At 40.8% G+C, this 18,346-nt stretch overlaps 3 protein-coding genes across 3 annotated transcripts; all 3 read right to left on the reverse strand.

Moving 5' to 3' along the window:
* Positions 1–9,534: 9,534 nt before the first annotated feature.
* LOC109785217 (uncharacterized) lies at positions 9,535–11,295 on the reverse strand. Its single transcript, XM_073507503.1, has one exon. The coding sequence runs from the start codon at positions 11,293–11,295 to the stop codon at positions 9,535–9,537; it is 1,761 nt and encodes a 586-aa protein (XP_073363604.1).
* A 171-nt stretch (positions 11,296–11,466) lies between these two features.
* Positions 11,467–13,633, reverse strand: LOC141041364 (uncharacterized). The gene is made up of 2 exons (XM_073507504.1): positions 12,967–13,633; positions 11,467–12,881 (listed from the first exon to the last, which is right to left on the reverse strand). Exons 1-2 carry the CDS (start codon positions 13,631–13,633, stop codon positions 11,467–11,469), a joined length of 2,082 nt encoding a protein of 693 aa, XP_073363605.1.
* Positions 13,634–15,744: 2,111 nt separating this feature from the next.
* On the reverse strand, positions 15,745–17,665 carry LOC109785215 (uncharacterized). The gene is made up of 9 exons (XM_073507505.1): positions 17,608–17,665; positions 17,455–17,538; positions 17,280–17,369; positions 17,101–17,217; positions 16,549–17,001; positions 16,346–16,441; positions 16,109–16,216; positions 15,910–16,014; positions 15,745–15,821 (listed from the first exon to the last, which is right to left on the reverse strand). The coding sequence occupies exons 1-5, from the start codon at positions 17,663–17,665 to the stop codon at positions 16,811–16,813; spliced, it is 540 nt and encodes a 179-aa protein (XP_073363606.1). The 3' UTR covers positions 15,745–15,821; positions 15,910–16,014; positions 16,109–16,216; positions 16,346–16,441; positions 16,549–16,810.
* Between the last annotated feature and the right edge of the window lie 681 nt (positions 17,666–18,346).

The following is an 18,346-nucleotide window of genomic DNA, read 5'->3' on the forward strand; positions in this document are numbered from 1 at the left end:
ATATATTTCCTTTTTCCATCAAATGCACACCTGTTAATAAATTAGAAAAGATGTAAAAAATCAGAACTTACTAAAGAATTAAATTATTGTATCTGTTCTTTATCCGAGTATCAGATAATATATTCCCAATTCCATTATTTCAGCCTACTTATTTTGTGAATACAACAGCAAAGGAAATAAAAGAAACTTCCTTTTCCTACTCCCCGTGGTCGTCTGTATGTACAAGCATTATCTCTTTATTAGGAAAATCGTATCTCTAGATTTAATACAATAGGGTCAAGCTCCACTTTAATTTGCAGGCAAAGCATGCATGAAATGATTGTTGGCTTTCAATAAGCTTTGAATATGAGGTACATACTTTCCATCAGCCTATGATTTACGACAACTGCTTTTCTTTTAGCGCTGATGTTGATAAGTAGGCATTGACGTGTTAGTTATATATAGTTCGTATTACCAAATATGTACTTCATGACTTGTTCTCATTGACGTGATATTTCGAGTTCTAGTTAACATATCTTGGATACAGTTATACGAAACGAGGAATTATAGGGTGCGTCGCAAAACAAATGTTTAATATATCCAAAACAAACTATGTTGAATAGAGTTTTCTTCAAATGCATTAACACTTCCTTTAAGTTTGTGCCAGCTGTAATATTTTCTTACATTTCCTTGTTCAAACAGGAAAGAGAAATTCAAAAAATAAACATGAATTAGGGAAATAAATAAAAAGAAACCTATTGAGATCAGCTTACAACTCTTTCTTGCTTTTCATGTGTAATACCTATTGAGATGCATATGCCTATTTTTTGGTCCTCTGAATCAGTCATTAGTGCCTCCTTTATTTTATTGTTATTTAACGTCATAGGTAGGTATATATGGCTATTCTGTTTAGAGAAAGTTCATACATACAACACATTTTTTTCAATTATATTATATTTGAACAAGATGTGACTCCATTAGAGTAGCTTTATAGTATTTTTCTTCCTAACCCCCCCCCCCCCCCCCGTCAAATCAGAAAATGTTGGTAACGTATAATGTTTGTCGGAAAATGCTGGCACCGTCTAGTACTTTATGTAGTCAATAAGAAAACACTTTGGCGGGGACTTATTTTGGTTACTCTATTCAGGAACACATACAATATAATCAGCTGGTTATCAGAAACATCATGAGCATGACAGAGAAATGTGGATCATGTGCGAACTTGAAGATCAAAGGCAATTGAAGGTACGTGCCTTATATCCACATGCTTTTAATTTGGCTATTCCATAGCTGGCATGTGACGATTGCCGTCAAAGTAAACCTCGTATCGTATAGCAGTGCGTGTATGGATGGAGTTACATGATACGAGTTAGTATATGATGTGAGGCATGACTGAAAACCTCACTTGCCGGCTGAACCTGCCATGGTCCATTACAAAATGCCTCCGGTTCACCTGGAGCAACAAACCTGCTCCTGACCGCACGGGTATTATAGTACAAAATATACATAGAAGCCAAAATATATAGAACCAACATAGCTAGTGGATATCAACAGCAATCACTCTTTAAACTTTAAAAATATAAGAGAAAATGTCATCTGATCAGCACGGGCATTCAAACAGATTAATTCCTAGCAAGCAACTAAACATCACTTTATTTTTAGGTATTTATCGATGCAGCAGTCCTCCTTAGCCACCAATAAATCTCAACGCTGCTCTAACTTGCTCTGGAATGTTATCCTTTGCTTCATTCTCCCTGACCATCAGCATCTGGACCATTAGTCGATTCCTGAGACTTTGTGGATCCTTCAAATTATGCATAAACAAAGTCAGAAGATATATTTAGCAAATATATGCAAGCTGTAACCTCATTACAAAATCACTTACGTCAGTCCTAGGCATATTATGAACCATGTCATTCCCGATGGTTTCATACAAATGGGCCATCTCCTGTAAAACTTTGAATCCGGAGTCCATGCTGTCACAAAAGCAAACATATTGTAATAGCTATATTGGAGCACGCACTAATATGCAAGCCAAATTTAGAATAGTACCGCCGAGGTGAAACATGAATGTTCTGTTGTTCAGGCCATTCCACAAGTTGGCTGTTCCTATTAGGGGCCTCCTGTTGCAAGACAAAGCTCAATTCTTGCTTCACTAAAAGGGCTTCCCTCTGAAGTTCAGTGCCATGGGGGTCCTCCTCAAAATGAAATACAGTCTGGTTCGAATAATCAATAACGATAGTCCTCTCCATTTCCATGTTCACTGCTAAAAGACCGTAGGACGAATCCACGAGTGACAGTGGTAGAAGATACTGCATTTGGTAGACAAAGGTAAATGGCAAACAAAGTAACCAACTAATTTATAATAATGAGATTACTTACAATTGTAGGGGTGTGAAACACGTCGTATCTTGGAAAAGGCTCAAGCACGACATTGCTAATCAGTGCACTGGTGCGATGTTCTTGGCTTAACCAAGTCTGCCTTAGCGCCCGTGCTTGCACATGGAATCCCAAATTGAAAAAATGTGTCTTTCCAACAGAGCTGGTGCCTGCGCTCCTCTCTGCTGCGTCGGTACTAATCTTACGCACAGCTAGATTGAAGCATAACGGATGGACAAGTCCATCTCCTAGGATGGTGTCTCGGATGATCCGTAGGCTAATCTCGATAGGGAATGGGCGCGAGCTCCTAATCCAGATTGTGCTATAAAAAAGGAAGATCAAGGTTCATAACAATTATATGAATTCAAGTAATCGTAAACTCTAACGATAAAACTGTGTTGCTGTCTATAAGATATGAATAATTAAACAATATCTCACATCAAATGACCTAAAAGAGATTGTAATATCTACCAAGTTAAGTATTTATATATTATGTACGGGCCATAAATTAACAGATTGCAGTGTTTTCGTAGTAGTACATGGACCTGCATTAAAAAGGTTGTTGATTTTGGATGGATGGGGCAGCATAGTAGTTTATAGCTTGTTCAACATTGTTGTAGAAGGTGTTAGACCCCATAGTTTTGGACCACAGTTTCTTACGTATTTCGTTTGAATAGACAGGAAAGTAACCCATGTTTTATGAAAAACAAGTCCTTATCAGCTATTTATGTTAGACGCCGCAAAACACTGGTTTTAGACACAATTTACCAGTACAATATAATATCTGGTAACAATCATTGAATATGTATTTATATACTGGTTTAAGAAAAATAACTACACAATCAGCCTTTATAACAGACGTCTGAACTTAGACAAAGACCACGCGATCCTGACCAGTGTATATCTTCTAAACGTAAAGTATATATGTACAGGGCAGAAAGAGTGTTTACGGGGGTATATCTTCTAAACGCTAAGTATACATGTACATGGCAGTGGACTTAGACGATGAAGTGCAAAAAAATATTAGATCTATCGGGCCGTGAGAACTTACTCTAGTAGTTCTTCGTCTGAGGAAAGTGCTATGAATTCGTACACGTAGTCGACTGCGTGTCGCACTCCCCCAAAATTCGCCATTGCTTCCATTAACGGGGCAAAAAGTCAGTCGTACAACTGGTAAAGCGAGAGAGGAAGGAGCCCGTAGGGATTTTATTAAGTAGAGATGAGGCCGTAGGGAATTGTGCGACAACAGTTAGGAAGGTGCACCCTATCGTTCCTTATTTGCATGTTTCCATATAAATATACTATCAACAATTAAGGCACGATATTTGTTTTGATTACACTATGCAAATAAATCAGTGAAAGATTAAGTGTTTCCTAATATATGTCTCCCTTTCCCCATAACTTTCCCAAACGAAAAAAAGAAAGAAACCGGGTTTACTCTGTCGTGAGGGGGTGCAACGCTCAATGCCCACCCGGAAAGTGTTGTTGGTTGCGTGTGTTGTGGGGCCCAGTGTTTTACCTATAATACATCTGTCCCCCTCTAAAGAAATCTGCGCCCCCTGATTTAAATGGTGGGGCCCTGATTTATTTCCCTACCAAATCTGCCACCCCCTGATTTCAACTGTGGGGGGCGGTGCCTTTCCTCTAATAAATCTTTCCCCCACGTTTTTTTACGGGAATCAAGCTTTCCATTAACCAAGCTTTCCATTAAATAAATCAAGCTTTCCACATTTTTTGAATATTATAAGGACGGTACCGTGGAAAATTTATATCATATTGCGTCGTGAGCCGTAACCAAAATCAATCCATAATACAACAATATGGTAGTGCACGAAACCTTAATAAATCAAAAACACAATAAAGTTATCAAATGAACATACATAGAAGATAAAATATTATATAATCATTTGAATAAAATCATAGACAATTATTGTTTCCAACCCGAAATAGCTGTTGCGTAGGAAATTTTTATTGTCCTTTCTGCATGCACCGATCCAACTTCAGTTGCTTATAACCCTCAAGGCCGCCATGATTTCTTCCGGGATGTTTCCATATGCTTTATTGTCTTTCACCATCAATATCTAGACAGTGAGTTGGCTCCTAAGCAGTACTGGATCCTAGAAAATATGCAACACATCAACCATTATATTAAGTGTTTTTAAATAAACTTCACACAGAAACTCATCGTATATGCACTTACGGTAGTGTTCATCCATGTCATGCTAGGCAAACAACCAAGCTGGTGTGCCATCTCCTGTAGGACAAAGAAACCAGAGTCTTTGCTGTGACACAAAAAAAGTGTTAAATATTACAAGACATGCTAAATTTAATACATCACCGGCGAGCATTATAACGGTGTGCATCTTCTGGATAAGAACAGTTTAGCACATTACTGGCGAGCATTAGAAGACATGCTATCTTGTCGCCAATCCATGAATGGGGTATCGCAACCCGGGATCCTAGCCTGCAACACATCGTTGAACTCTTGCTTTAACAATGTGATATCCTTCATCATCTCTTTGTTATGAGTGCTCTCTCCAACTTGCCCGACGTCTCGTGATGGATCCAGTACGATAACCCTCCTTCTCATACGGTTTACTACAAGTAGCCCGTATGATGAATCCGGGATAGTCAACGGTAGTAGATACTGCAGCAGGTCGACACATGTTAATTGCTATTATGATATTAAAATAAACATTAAGTAAGTTGGTCTCTTACAACTATAGAGCTGAAAACATCGTATTTAGGGATGGGCTGGACAACAACATTGTTAATTAGCATCGTGGTGCGCTCTCCTTGAGGCATCCAGGAATACCTAAAAGCCTGTGACTGAGCATGAAACTGCAAGTCAAAATAATGTTTGCTTCCAACCATGTTGGTGCCTGCATGCCTCTCTACTTCCGCGTTCGCAAGCTTATGAACAACAAGATTGAAGCATGCGGGATGAAGACTTATGTTAGTTAAAAATAGGGTGTCATGTAACATCCGGAGGCTGACTTCTATCCGGTATGGTGTATCGCTTCTTATCCAGATTGTGCTGCAACACAAAAAATGCAAAACAACCTTTAGCAAAAAAGTGTGCAGCATTGGAACAAGAGTATGTTAAAAATGGTGACTTATTTCATATAGTTTGATTGCTGTTGCCAAACAATAATATTTACAGCAAATTAAGAGCAGCAAAAAGTTGGTACCTACCTTTAACATGTGGTAACTCGCTTCTATTAGGATTGAAATAATAAGTTGTTTCGTTCTAATAATCTGTTAGCTGTGTACACGAATATGGCCATATGTACAACATAGTGGGGGAATAAATTTACAGTACTATATTTCTTGAGCAGAGACTATGAGAAAAAAATATTCAAAAATTAGAGTTGCTGTGCGCTGGAAATATTGATAATCCATTATAAATAATTAAATCCTTCGTCATGGCTGCAACGTCTTATGGTCTCTACAAACAAAAGGAGATATAGCAATATACTAATCTTATTATAAGTAGTGTATGAGACGGTTCTAAAAAGTTTTCTATACAGAAAATAAACGTACAATAAGATAACTTACTCCAACATATGCTCCTCATGAACGCCATTCATAAAGCGAAAGATGTATTCGAGTGCATCTTCCACGACATGCATCCGTGGGGGCAGAAGATGCATGGGAGCGGGCACAACATCATGAGGCTCAGGCACAACCTCTTGGGTCTCGGGGACCGCACCCTCCAGGGACGTGGGCACAGCAACCTCTAGGGCCGCAGTGTTTCCAATGATTTCCTCCATCGGTGACCAAAAACTCGTGAGTGTTTGGTTATTCCTGATGGAATAAATGCAAACTGGGGTGGGTAGGGAATTAGGAGGTCCAGGACGTGTATATATATACATATATATGTGCCATATTTATGGAGACTTAATATTGCCTTCCAAAAATCGAAATCCATTTAATTTATGCCAAACGTTTCTAATTAGGGAAAAATGTGGATGTACAAGATCTTAGGGACGCATCAGATCATTCTCAGATTTTTTTAAGTGAATAATATCTTCCGATTGGATTTTTTTATCATTCCCAGCGAAAAGAAGCAATTCACCATTGTACAAAACAAAATATTTGAGTAGGACTACGTGTATCATACATTGAAGCATAATGCCAAAAGGGCTTCACTATAACTTGACAAGCAAATATGCTGACACTTGATCATACTATTTTATTGATTATAATGCACCATTAAACCAAAAAGAGATATAACGACATTTGGCAACGACATGTTGCATGCACCATGTTGATACACAAGTTACTCTAGCGTCCATTCTTCCTGGCTTGAACGCGGTCATTGACGTAAGAAAGTGTTTCGTCATAAGTCATCAGGCTGACTTCGTGGATATCTTTGACAAAAAAAAGTGTTAGAAAAAATTACAGCTTTTTTACATAATTACATAAGAAAGCACAATGACAAAAAATTAAGAATACTTTATAACCATGTAGATAATGATCGTCATCATTAATGTCAGGAGAGAAGAAGAATGTGCTCTCCCTCATAGTTTGCAGGCATTGATCCCTCCAATTTAACTGTACGTAAGTAACAGCAATCTTCTCGAACAGATTTTCTGTGCGTTGCAAATGGTACAAGTGACGACCAGCATGCTGTTGACTTAGGCGTAGAAAAATTATCTCCCGTCTACATACAAAAACAAATGTTAGGCGTAGGAAATAATAATAAAATTAAAATAGCCATATGAAAATCTCATATACTGAATGGAGCTTACCGGAAATTCATTAGGGCAATCTCAACGAAAGGGACATGCCGTCTATATACTGAATCCCACTGATGTTGTATCTTACCAGCATAGACAAGAATAGCAACAACATCTAAAAAAATGTAATCATAATGATACAATGCTATGTATGGAATAATGTGCAATAGCAAAGCTGAAGGTGTTGCACCAGTGATGGTTTTGTCACGTATCGACAATATGGCCCCGAATTGTGGGAAGCACGGTGGACAAATTGACGATGATATCCTGTGGGCCGACATGCTAACCTCGGTCCTAGAATGTAGTGCGATGATATAATCCATGCATATATACCAAAAATGTCCATCTAGCATATCCGTGGGGTTGAACCCGACGGAAGTGAAGTCATAAGTCATCCCGGTATGCAGCATGTCGTTGAAACGATATGCTTGGTTGCTGTAGGCAATTGCTTCCATCTTTGTTCCCTAATAATATTATATAAACAAATAAAACATCAGGTGGAGAAACTCTTTAACACATCTGCATACCAAAAAAAGTGCTCTATGTGGTGATGAGTAATGACTTACGTGCTGATCGAGTAGTATACAACGAAGGTATTGGTTTCCCATAGCATTAACCCTGATCTGGGCCTTCCACAAAACCTTAGCACGAATTAACCAACAATTATGATATATATGTTCCATGTCAACGTTCTGGAAAGTCAAATTCCTGCATAGCATATAATGTATACATGAGGTAAATAAACGAGCGCGATGACAAGTCAACGTACATGATGATATATCTTGCCTGTTCATCGGAGGGATTTCTACACGAGGGATGTTGGGAGCCGGTGGATTTGCCATCACCCTCCTAGTTCTTGTCAAGTTGTAAGAGATCACCATAGTCGTAGAGGATGTAGAGGATATTGCTGAACCTGTGTAGATATATGGAGGCTAATGTATGGTGATGCGTGGCATTTATATATTACCATAGTGGGAGGCGGGAAAAGCATTAACTTTCAAAAATTAGTTTTGGAGCTCTAGGTGTACAATAGAAAGTTTGATCATCCTTTGGTAACCAAATAAAGATTGATCAATCTTTGCCATCTTAATGAACACAATTTATTATTTATAGTAATCAAACAAAACAGGATCTGATTGCAATCGAGGAGAGTATCAAAATAATTACTGTTTACTTACTTTTAGTAACACAATAAATGTGGGATCTCAGTATAACGAAGGAGATACCCTGTTACAGTAAGGGTAGTCACGTAATATATCTATTTCCATTAATGCACCAACGTTACGTCTCATGCTTGAATAAGATAACTATAATTTCATTATGTGTGTAACAAAGTATTTATTGCCTTGATTGCGTGCAATATTATGTCTCATGCTTTGTGCTTTTGCAAATAAGTTGTGCTGAACAAAGCATTGAGTTATTATGCAATGCAGAGTTTTTTTAATGAATAACTAAAACTTCAAATGAACTAAAATGAAGCATAAACATAAGTCATGTGTCAACTTTATGCCAATCACGGCTTCATGTCGAGAAATTTAATTTAAAACGTTTACTTAGTCAGCCTTTAGTAATTGCTGTGTTTGGCAGTAAACTTTTTAAAAAACCACAGTTTTTAGACATTGGAGTACATTATTTTGAAGCATAAACAACACGCACTAAATATTTTGATAGAACCGTGAGCAGTTCATTCAATATTGCTTCCTAGCTGTACTGCTGTAGGTGTCTCAGCAACGTAATTACTTAAGTTTTCATAGAACCCATTGATCATTCATATAATTGTGTTCGGGCATACACCTCAAATTTTAGACACTCATACAGCTCAAGGCAGTAAAAGAACTAAAAATACATTACTATACGTAATAACAGCAAGCCATGTTAGCTATATATGTTCACGAAAACTGTACAGCAATTAAAACTGGGTGGAACAAATCAAACATTACACACTCATACACTCATAAAGCTCAATTCAGTAAAACAACTTCAGATACATGTATGATTCCACCCTTTTCATGAGCATTTATGCTTTAATCATCTCGAGCATACATAACATATGTAACCCAATACACGCACTGAAATTCAATGTATCAAATGTAACCTTCATGCTAAAATGGTGACAAGATATACATGCTCCATGTTGTAATCAAAATTTACAAAATAAAATTAACATGATCCAGGTCTTCATGAAGCCAATCATTATTTCTGATTCTCATATTACACATAACACAGTACGTTGTGTGACATGTACATTGTCAGATTACACATAACACAGTATAAATTTATTGAAATGCAGTTATTACTTGAACTGATTGGTGTATAGCTCCAACAACCAAGATACCAAATGAAAAGATATGTCATAGAACAGATTACAGCAATTCTTGACCATCGGAAGAGTAAATTGCATCTATAAATCCAGCAGGTCTATTAAGACCATACTTTAGCCTGTAAGTACTTCCTTGTAGACGATGTTCTTCATTGAGGTCAGCAAGGACACGGTCGGTCTTTTACGCTTCTTCGGATTGTTATGTTGCTTGTTGGACTTCTCCTTTGGCTTCTCCTTCTGAATGAGTATTTTAATGTTTCTCTTCGCGGTGGCTCGAGACAAAGCAACATAGAGTTGACCATGAGAGAACACCGGATTAGGTAGATACACACCAACAATTGGGATGGTCTGCCCTTGAGCCTTGTTAATCGTCATAGCAAAACTAAGCCTAATAGGAAATTGCTTCCTCTTAAACTTGAATGGAAACATGTCGTTGTCAGATGGGCACAGAGGTATTCGAGGAAGGAAGACCCTCCTACCAGCGTGTTGTCCAATCACGATTTCTGCATCAATGGTGTTCCTCTCAAAACCTCTAACGACAAGCCTAGTCCCGTTACACAGCCCATTAGCTGGATCAATGTTTCTTAGAAGTATCACCGGGCAATTCAGCTTTAGTTTGAGTGCATGCGGAGGAAGACCATTGGGAGTCAATCCGTTCAGAAACTCAGGAGCGTAGTAGCCATATGGGTCATCCTCCGCACTGTCAAAGCTGTGGTAGATTACTTCATCTCCGTGGAAACGCTCTATCATGCGGATGTTTATCTTATCGACGTTGTCATTTGTCGTGGAAAGGATTGCGCGAGATGTCATGTAACTCGAATCTGCCATGTTGTCATCTAGACTCGGAAACACGTGGTCAATCAACTTCTCCAGGTCATCAACCTCGCCTGTAGATGGCAGACAGATATCATCAGGGAGTAGTATGTTGCCTTGATCGTCGGCTTCCTCTGTGCCATTACCGACCCTGAGCAAGTAATCTGCAAACCACTTGTCATTATGAGCCCTCATGTTGGTGATGAGCTGAAGCTGCCGCATACTCTTCCATAGATGAGAACTTCGGAGGCTTGCATCAATTATCTGGCCCCGTGACCCCCTTCTGACGACCGGAAGCACCTGCCTAAAGTCCCCGCCAAAAACAACAGTCTTTCCTCCAAAGGGTCGGTCGCGTATTCCCATGATGTCGCGCATGCTATTGTCTAATGCCTCAACCGCTTGTCGCTTAGTCATGCTGGCCTCGTCCCATTGTATCAATGAGGCCATCCTTAGCAGCTTGGCGGTCCCACTCTGCTTGGTGAAGCTGCACGAGGCTCCATCATCACAACTTAGTGGGATTTTGAATCTCGAGTGGGCAGTCCTGCCGCCAGGCATGATAGAAGCAGCGACGCCCGACGTCGCGGTAGCGATAGCAATCTTGCCCTCGCGCCTCACCTTGGCGAGCATCGCCCTGTAAAGGAAGGTCTTCCCCGTACCTCCAGGGCCATCAACAAAGAATATACCCCCATCACCGCGTTCAACAGCCGCTAGTATCTCGTCGTATGCAGCCCTTTGCTCAAAATTCAGGGAAGATGACAATTTAGTGTCACTTTCGTCAAACTCAATGGTTGATTCCTCGATGATCTCTCTGGCCTCGCCCTCGGTTGGGTCAAATGCATCATCGATCGTTGGAAGAGCAAAATCAATAATGTCTTTACCCATAGACTGCAACATACCCCTAATGTCAAGCAACACCATCTGCTCCACCTTGTTCGGGGACGTGCGTGTCCGACGGTAGTCATCGGACATAGGCTCGAGGTGTCTATCCCATAACCCGTGCACGTCGCCTGGCTCGCAGTGCACCAAGATTGTTGCAAAGAGCCTCCTAAGAGAACATGGCATAGCCCACTGCTCCGCCTCAGTAAGACAGTCGTCGAGCGTGTTGTCTGCCTCGATGAGTCCCAACCTTTCACCGGACTCTCTAAAGCTCCCACATACCACGCCGTCGACGGTGAGCAAGTCCTCAAATGATGTTTTCCCCGGAACATGGTTCAACAATACACGAAGGTAGTATCACTCCCCCTCGGCAGGATTGGCAGACACGATACGACCTAGTTGAAAACGCTCCACCCGCCTCTTCCATAACTTCTTTTTCTTCTCCCACGTGAAGCTTCCGGGGAAATCCTTGTACAATATATGCCTTGCCCAAGGGTGTAGTTCGTTTGCCTTGAAATACTCCGTTAACATGGATTTTGAAGCATTCTCGGAGGATACAACATTCTTCAAGTCAGCCTGTGCATTGAATGCAACCCTGTGCATATTCGGGAGATGAAGAGGCAACTGCAAGACAGGCGGGTAATTGGCACACAGTGGGAAACCAAATATCCTCCACATAGCCTCCGGAGGGGTGACCCATCTTGCGTCAACGTATCTCTTGATCTCATCAATGTTACCATCAGCGTCTGGTTGGTCGATGCTGAAAGAAGCCTTATCATGGCCCTTATAAATGTACTTATAAATGTATTTTACAGCCTTTATGCTAGAGCAGACCTCGACGTTGATGTGGCAATTAAACATCCACAGAAGGTAAGGGTTATATGGCACAACCCATCGGTTGTCCAACATTTTCCCTCGAACCTTAGCGCGTCTACCATCGTCTCTACGCCGATAAACTGGGTATGAGTCCTTGCCTTGTATCGTGTTCTCATTGAACGGCCGCGGGTATCTGCACTTGCATTCATTATCTTGCATGCAAACATTCTTCGGGTTGAGAGCACCGCATGGTCCGTGCATCATATGTTTTACCACCATTGCATACAATTCCGGATACTTTTGCTTGTTTGGGAGCTCTGCAGAAATGAGTCGGTCATACTGCTCTGGGACAAGAAGCTTATACGTTGAATCCATGATCAACAAAAAATGCGCGTGGGGGAGGCCTCTCTTCTGGAACTCAACTACGTAAACATAAGCAACAACAACACCCAGGACCATCTTCTTGAGCAACATATCTTTCATAGCCTCTAGTTTGCCATAGAACACGCGAGCCACAATATCAGGTCGGTCTTGCGCCGTCTGTCCAGGAAGCAACTCATTTGTTATCTCTTCCCATTTAGGGCAAGTCATGGTCAAGAAGATGTCAGGCTTCCCGTATGTATGGACAATTGCCATGGCATCCATATGTCTCTTCTTCATGTCGCGGTCGCCACCAGGGTAAGTTCCAGGGAGCACTATTCTTACCCCAACAGCGCTTGCTCGCGTCTCACCCGATGTGATCGCATCAACAACTCCTTTATACAAATCGGCACGGATCTGCGTCTGGTTCTTCCTGTACCACCTCAACCGACAGCTCTCAATCTTGATGTACATGTCAACCGCCCATTGCTGCAGTAGGCGTGCTCCACAAAGTATTGGATTGAAGATCGCAGGCCGTGTTTGCAGCATGTAACAGTAGTAGTCTCTAACGGAGACGCATAACCTGCTATTCCCCTCTGCACATGTTTGAGTACCATCGCGTGAGCATTATTTTTAAAAACAAGAAATTATTTGTAACAAAGTGGGACACAAACAACATACCTGCATCATCTTCGTCATCATGACACAAACGAGGATTTTGTACAACCTCCCAAGAAACATTACGTTTGGGTAGCTTCGGATGCCAACCTAGCTCCCCCATTGGATAGAATAATGGATAAGACAACGGGTCATATGCCCCTGAGGTCACACGTATACTATGCCTTTCGTTGTTGTTACCACAAAGTGTTATCCTGCGGTCAAACCTTTTTGCTAGGTCAGTGCCCTCAACCCAAATTGCAGCGACTTCAGATGACACCGGTTTATTATATCTTCTTTGGTCAAGCCTCTTATCGGTGTTTAGGTCTATCCTATAATCATCGAGGTTGTCCTTGTGTGCACCCAAACTCCTAAATTGCTGGGAGTATGGGTTTTCTTTGAGTATGTCTACTAACCTCTTCACGACATCCTGGTCTAATTGCTTGGTGGCCGCCTTACGATGATTTAGGTTAGGGTCGTCGTCATAGAAGTACAACTGCAGATGTTCTGGACGGGAGCTAGGCCCGAACGAATGGACATTGTGGTAGATGGTGCCGTGTGCTCGGAATGTGTACACCCCAGACTTCATGTTAGTGTAGTTTTCATCAAGGCTGACCCCAAGGGTTCTGAAGGCGAAATGCCCGTTGAAGAAACGTATGTTCTCCTGAAAATGTCTAGAATCTGCATCCATGCTGGACCATAGCCTCATAAGCTCTGGGATTGGTTCTGGTTGCTAAAGCTCGATCTGGCCATTGCGACAGCAGAAGCCGTCAGTCTCAGACTCAAACTTTCTGGCCTTGCAGTGTTTGCAATTTTCATCGACTTTCAGGATGTGAGTGTTGTCTGGAATGTTTGAGTAGACAGTGTCAAATGGATCAATCTCGCTAGGTTTCGCGCTAGACATGCTCGCTTCCTCGTCATCATCCAATATGTCGTTATCGGATCCTGCGGGCATTTGTTGAAAAATCACGTACAAAACAGTAATAAAAAATAAACGACACAACAATAAAGCTCCACAGTGTCATAGTGTAGAGTTGGCAATACCTTCGTTGCAAAACATGTAGTACTCCTCATCAATCAAGTCGTGTGCTTCCTACTCATCGCCCATGGTGCCGCTTTGGAATACATTGATGTCTTCTGCATTGTCGTCGTACAGAATGCGACAACAGACAAGATCATGTTAGAACGACATGCTGAGAATGAGCATAAGAAACTGACAATTGCAATTTCATACCATCAGCACCGGCAGAGTATCTCGGCATGTTCGTCCCCAGATCGCCATCAGATGAATCATCTTTTGCGGCCCTGGAGACGGGTGATGCGCGGCTTGGGGAAGTGGGCCATTCAGAGGTTGAGTTTACAAGGTTTGTAAGGGGGATTGCAATGCATTCTTTGCACGGTGTTTTTTTCCTTCTTTCATAATTGACCTTCCTCTGTGCACTTGACTCCCCCTTCTTAATCACCGACATGCTTTTGCGGCGCTGCACGCGAGTCACGCGTATTTTTTCATTATTTGTTTCTCTAACCTCCACCGTTAATTCGTCACTTTTCTTCTGATGGCATGCTCTGCTACTTGCGTTTTCCGCCTCCCTTTGCTCGTTTGTTGAATTACGTTTCCGCTCATTGTCACTTTGCCTCCTAGCTAGAATAGTGTCTTGAATGATAGACGCGTGTAAAGTTGAAGGGGGACATGTTGCTCCCTCTTTCATTAATTCTGTAACGCTAGGGCTATTCAGGTTGTCTGGATCAATAATATTTTTAAAACATAGTTAGAACAGTTTGATTTATCAGCACTAGAGGAGTGCCATCTAGAATAGTAGGGCCCGGCTTCCGAAAAGGATATTGAACGTAAGCGTATACCTGAAGTACCAGATGGACGTTTGTTTTGATCTTTGATAAGCTTATCCTTGTTCCTCCAATAAGCAGCTCGCCGTAGGGCGTTTCTATGGTCTCTCTTGCGTTCTTCTTCTGTTTTTTCCTCTGTTTCTTGTGTGTCATTCAAAATCACATCTGGATCCATTACACACATTCCCGAAAATTAGAGATCATACCACTAAGATGCAAGCAATTGCTGTTTTAGTAGGAAAAAATTTGATTACCTTGTAGCTCGTTGTCATTAACGATCCCACATGAGACCGTAGTTGTATCAGGAAATGTCCGCGCATCACGCGAGAATGATGTATAGTTAGAGCTAGTGGGATTGCCTGGTGAACCTAAGTTGTCCACACATATTAATGCTTAATTATTAAGACGGTTCTGACCATAATGGTTAAATCATTATAAGATTACCTGATAAATGAAGGGTCTGTGCATGTTCAACTTGAACATTATATTGTTTCTTCCTCCGATAGGAAGCCCTCCTCAGGGCGTTTCTATGGTCTCTCTTGCGTTCTTTTTCCGTTTTATGCTCTGTTTCTTGTGTGTCATACATGATTACATTTGCATCTGGTGTCATTTAGGGCAAACCCTAAAATTAGAGAATATAACAGAAACATGCCAGCCATTGTTGAATGAGTAGGCAAAATTTGATTACCTTGTAGCTCGTTGTCATTAACGATCCCACATGAGACCGTAGTTGTATCAGGAAATGTCCGCGCATCACGCGAGAATGATGTATAGTTAGAGCTAGCGGGGTTGCCTGGTGAACCAAAGTTGTCCACACAAATTAATGCTTAATTATTAAGACGGTTCTGACCATAATGGTTAAATCATTATAAGCTTACCTGATAAATGAATGGTCTGTGCATGTTCAACTTGAACATTATATTGTTTCTTCCGCCAATAGGAAGCCCTCCTCAGGGCGTTTCTATGGTCTCTCTTGCGTTCTTCTTCCATTTTATGCTCTGTTTCTTGGGTGTCATACATGATTACATTTGCATCTGGTGTCATTCAGGGCAAACCCTAAAATTAGAGAATATAACAGAAACATGCCAGCCATTGTTGAATGAGTAGGCAAAATATGATTACCTTGTATTTCATTTTCATTAATGAGACCAGATGTGACCGTACTTGTAGCAGGAAATGTTGACGCATCATGCGAGAATGCTGTATAGTTAGAGCTAGTTGGGTTGTCTGTTGAACCAAAGTTGTCCAAACATATGTCAGCTCAATTGGTTTTTACGGTACCGACTATCATGGTTAGAACAATAAAACAATTTAAGCTTGCCTGATGAATGAAGGGCATGTGCATTTTCATCTTGGACATTAGGTTGTTTTTTCCGCCGACAGGAAGCCCTTTCCAGGGCGTTTCTTTGGTCTACTTTGGAAAAATATTCTGTCAATCGTATTTTCCTTGGTGTCATTAACGTCAAATAATCATGACATTCATGTCATTATATCTAAAGCCAAATTAGAAAACACAACTTGACATCTAACGGTCATGTGGATGGTGAGATAATATTACCTTCTTTATCTCCCACACAAAGGACACCCGATGTGACCGTAGCTTCATGAGGGTATGTTACATCATTAGGCGAGACTGATGTATAGTCCGAGCTAGCTGAATATATGATACAACAAGATTGGTCAGTACTTATTTAAATTGCGTAATAAGTGACTGCCTTCGTGCAAACACAGTGCATATGGGACGTGGATCAATTTACCAACCATGATAATCTCGTGTGGGTTTATTTATCTCCCTATCTTCGAGAACATTTGTGATATCACATAGAGACTGGCGACGGGATGACTTCCCATTGACTTGTTGGTTAGCCGAACCATCTGACTTGTTATTGCGATAAGCCACCAGCCTACGAGCGTTGATAAGATCCCTATGATCTAATAAGCAACATAGTATGAGCATCATATCATCTATAATCAGGGATATAGATTAATACAACGAATCATGTGCATGCACATCAAACTAAGATCAGCCATCAACCTCACCTGATTTTGCAAGTACCGGCTGATTCTCATCTTGTAAGCTGACAATATCCTCATTATTTTTCTTCCGATAAGCTGCACGCCTCCTTGCATTGTACTGCTCCCTTGCTTCCTCAGCGTATTTTTTGCATTCATTATTTAGAGAAACAGTTTCAAGCAGTTCGGAAGCTGTGTCGTCTGCATCATGTTATAAGTACAAATCAAAAAACAAATAAAACACACTGAACCACTGCCGAATACGCCGGTTGGGAAGGTGGATATCATGCCTATGGATACCTTCAGTATCATCTCGCAGCTGCATCTTATTAATAGCATGATCTAGTGATAGATTAGCCGTAGCCGCAAATGTTTGGCCATCAGCATGGTATCCAGGCCTTACCCATTCTGATCCATCTGTAGGGTTCTAGTCAGCATGAATACAAAACCAACAAATACATCTTCAATCAATCATGTACCTGTTTCCGTCGTGTAAATTGGGTCAAGATTTGCAGCTACGGTTAAGATGCTTGGATTATATTCTTTCAGATTTGTCTCGCTCGTAGGGGCTGCAACACATTAAGCATGGTCCATGTCATTGTCAGATATGCACGTCAGGCAATACCTCACAGTAATTTTCACACAGTTATATACCGGGTTCTGTTGCGCAAATAGCTTCATCTTTTTCAGTATCAAAGGTTGCACTGTATTCTTCAACATTTTTACCACTCGCCTGACCTGCAACACATTATGCAAAAAGATTGTTACTGTCAGAAATGCAAGTATTCCTGGTGCAGTGCCTAATACCTGTAGCTACGTCCTCTTCTTGTTGATGTTCACCGGCTTTGCTTTTTGCATTACCCATAGCAAAATGGAATGACCGTTACCTCCGACTTGTGTCTGGCTGTGGTGTTCTTGAGGCCTGGATGAAACATAGTTGATGGCCACACTTGTTGTTCATTGAAAGCAATATAATTCAGGTAATCAATAGCTCCATTGTAATTAATCATAAACTTTAAGCATAATTACTTATGGACCAACTCATCTGTAGGGTCCATTCTCATATGCTGGGGCTTGTTGAGAGGCCCTATAGCTCAAGAGTTGCAGTTCAAGTCCATCATTGTTCCTGATTAGAGGTGGTGACATGTTCCTGATTATATTATTTCAATTCCTTACATGATGCTGATAAATCCTTGTTTAAGCATGCTTGCATTCTCAGTTTTGCAAATATTTGTAGATCTAGAAATAGGCCTCAGCCCTAACATGAGGCCCTAACGAAGTAATATATATTTGTAGATCAATATGCCTCAGCCCTGTCCCATTTTCCAGATGGGTGTTGAAAATGAAACAAAGTAACCGAAGTTATTTTCTCATTAAGATATTACTTTCTCATCTTATTTCTAGTTATTAAAACTTGTGATGTTTTCTTTAATTTCGAAACATGCAGATTATCGTGTCTTCATCCATGCGAAGTGACATTCTTTCCCAGTAATCTGTGCATGTGAAAATTATCTTTAGTCCACATGTGACCGGTCATGTTTTTCTT

Source organism: Aegilops tauschii, chromosome 2, assembly GCF_002575655.3.
Source record: "Aegilops tauschii subsp. strangulata cultivar AL8/78 chromosome 2, Aet v6.0, whole genome shotgun sequence".
Classification (NCBI taxonomy): Eukaryota; Viridiplantae; Streptophyta; class Magnoliopsida; order Poales; family Poaceae; genus Aegilops; species Aegilops tauschii.

Coding starts and splice junctions, on each gene's coding strand:
- LOC109785217 (XM_073507503.1), bottom strand. CDS start 11,295: ATGCCATGTTCTCTTAGGAGGCTCTTTGCAACAATCTTGGTGCACTGC.
- LOC141041364 (XM_073507504.1), bottom strand. CDS start 13,633: ATGGATGCAGATTCTAGACATTTTCAGGAGAACATACGTTTCTTCAAC. Junction 12,882..12,966: donor TGATGACGAAGATGATGCAG/GTATGTTGTTTG, acceptor AAACATGTGCAG/AGGGGAATAGCAGGTTATGC.
- LOC109785215 (XM_073507505.1), bottom strand. CDS start 17,665: ATGGGTAATGCAAAAAGCAAAGCCGGTGAACATCAACAAGAAGAGGAC. Junction 17,218..17,279: donor AATTTACACGACGGAAACAG/GTACATGATTGA, acceptor AGAACCCTACAG/ATGGATCAGAATGGGTAAGG. Junction 17,002..17,100: donor GCTGCGAGATGATACTGAAG/GTATCCATAGGC, acceptor AACATGATGCAG/ACGACACAGCTTCCGAACTG.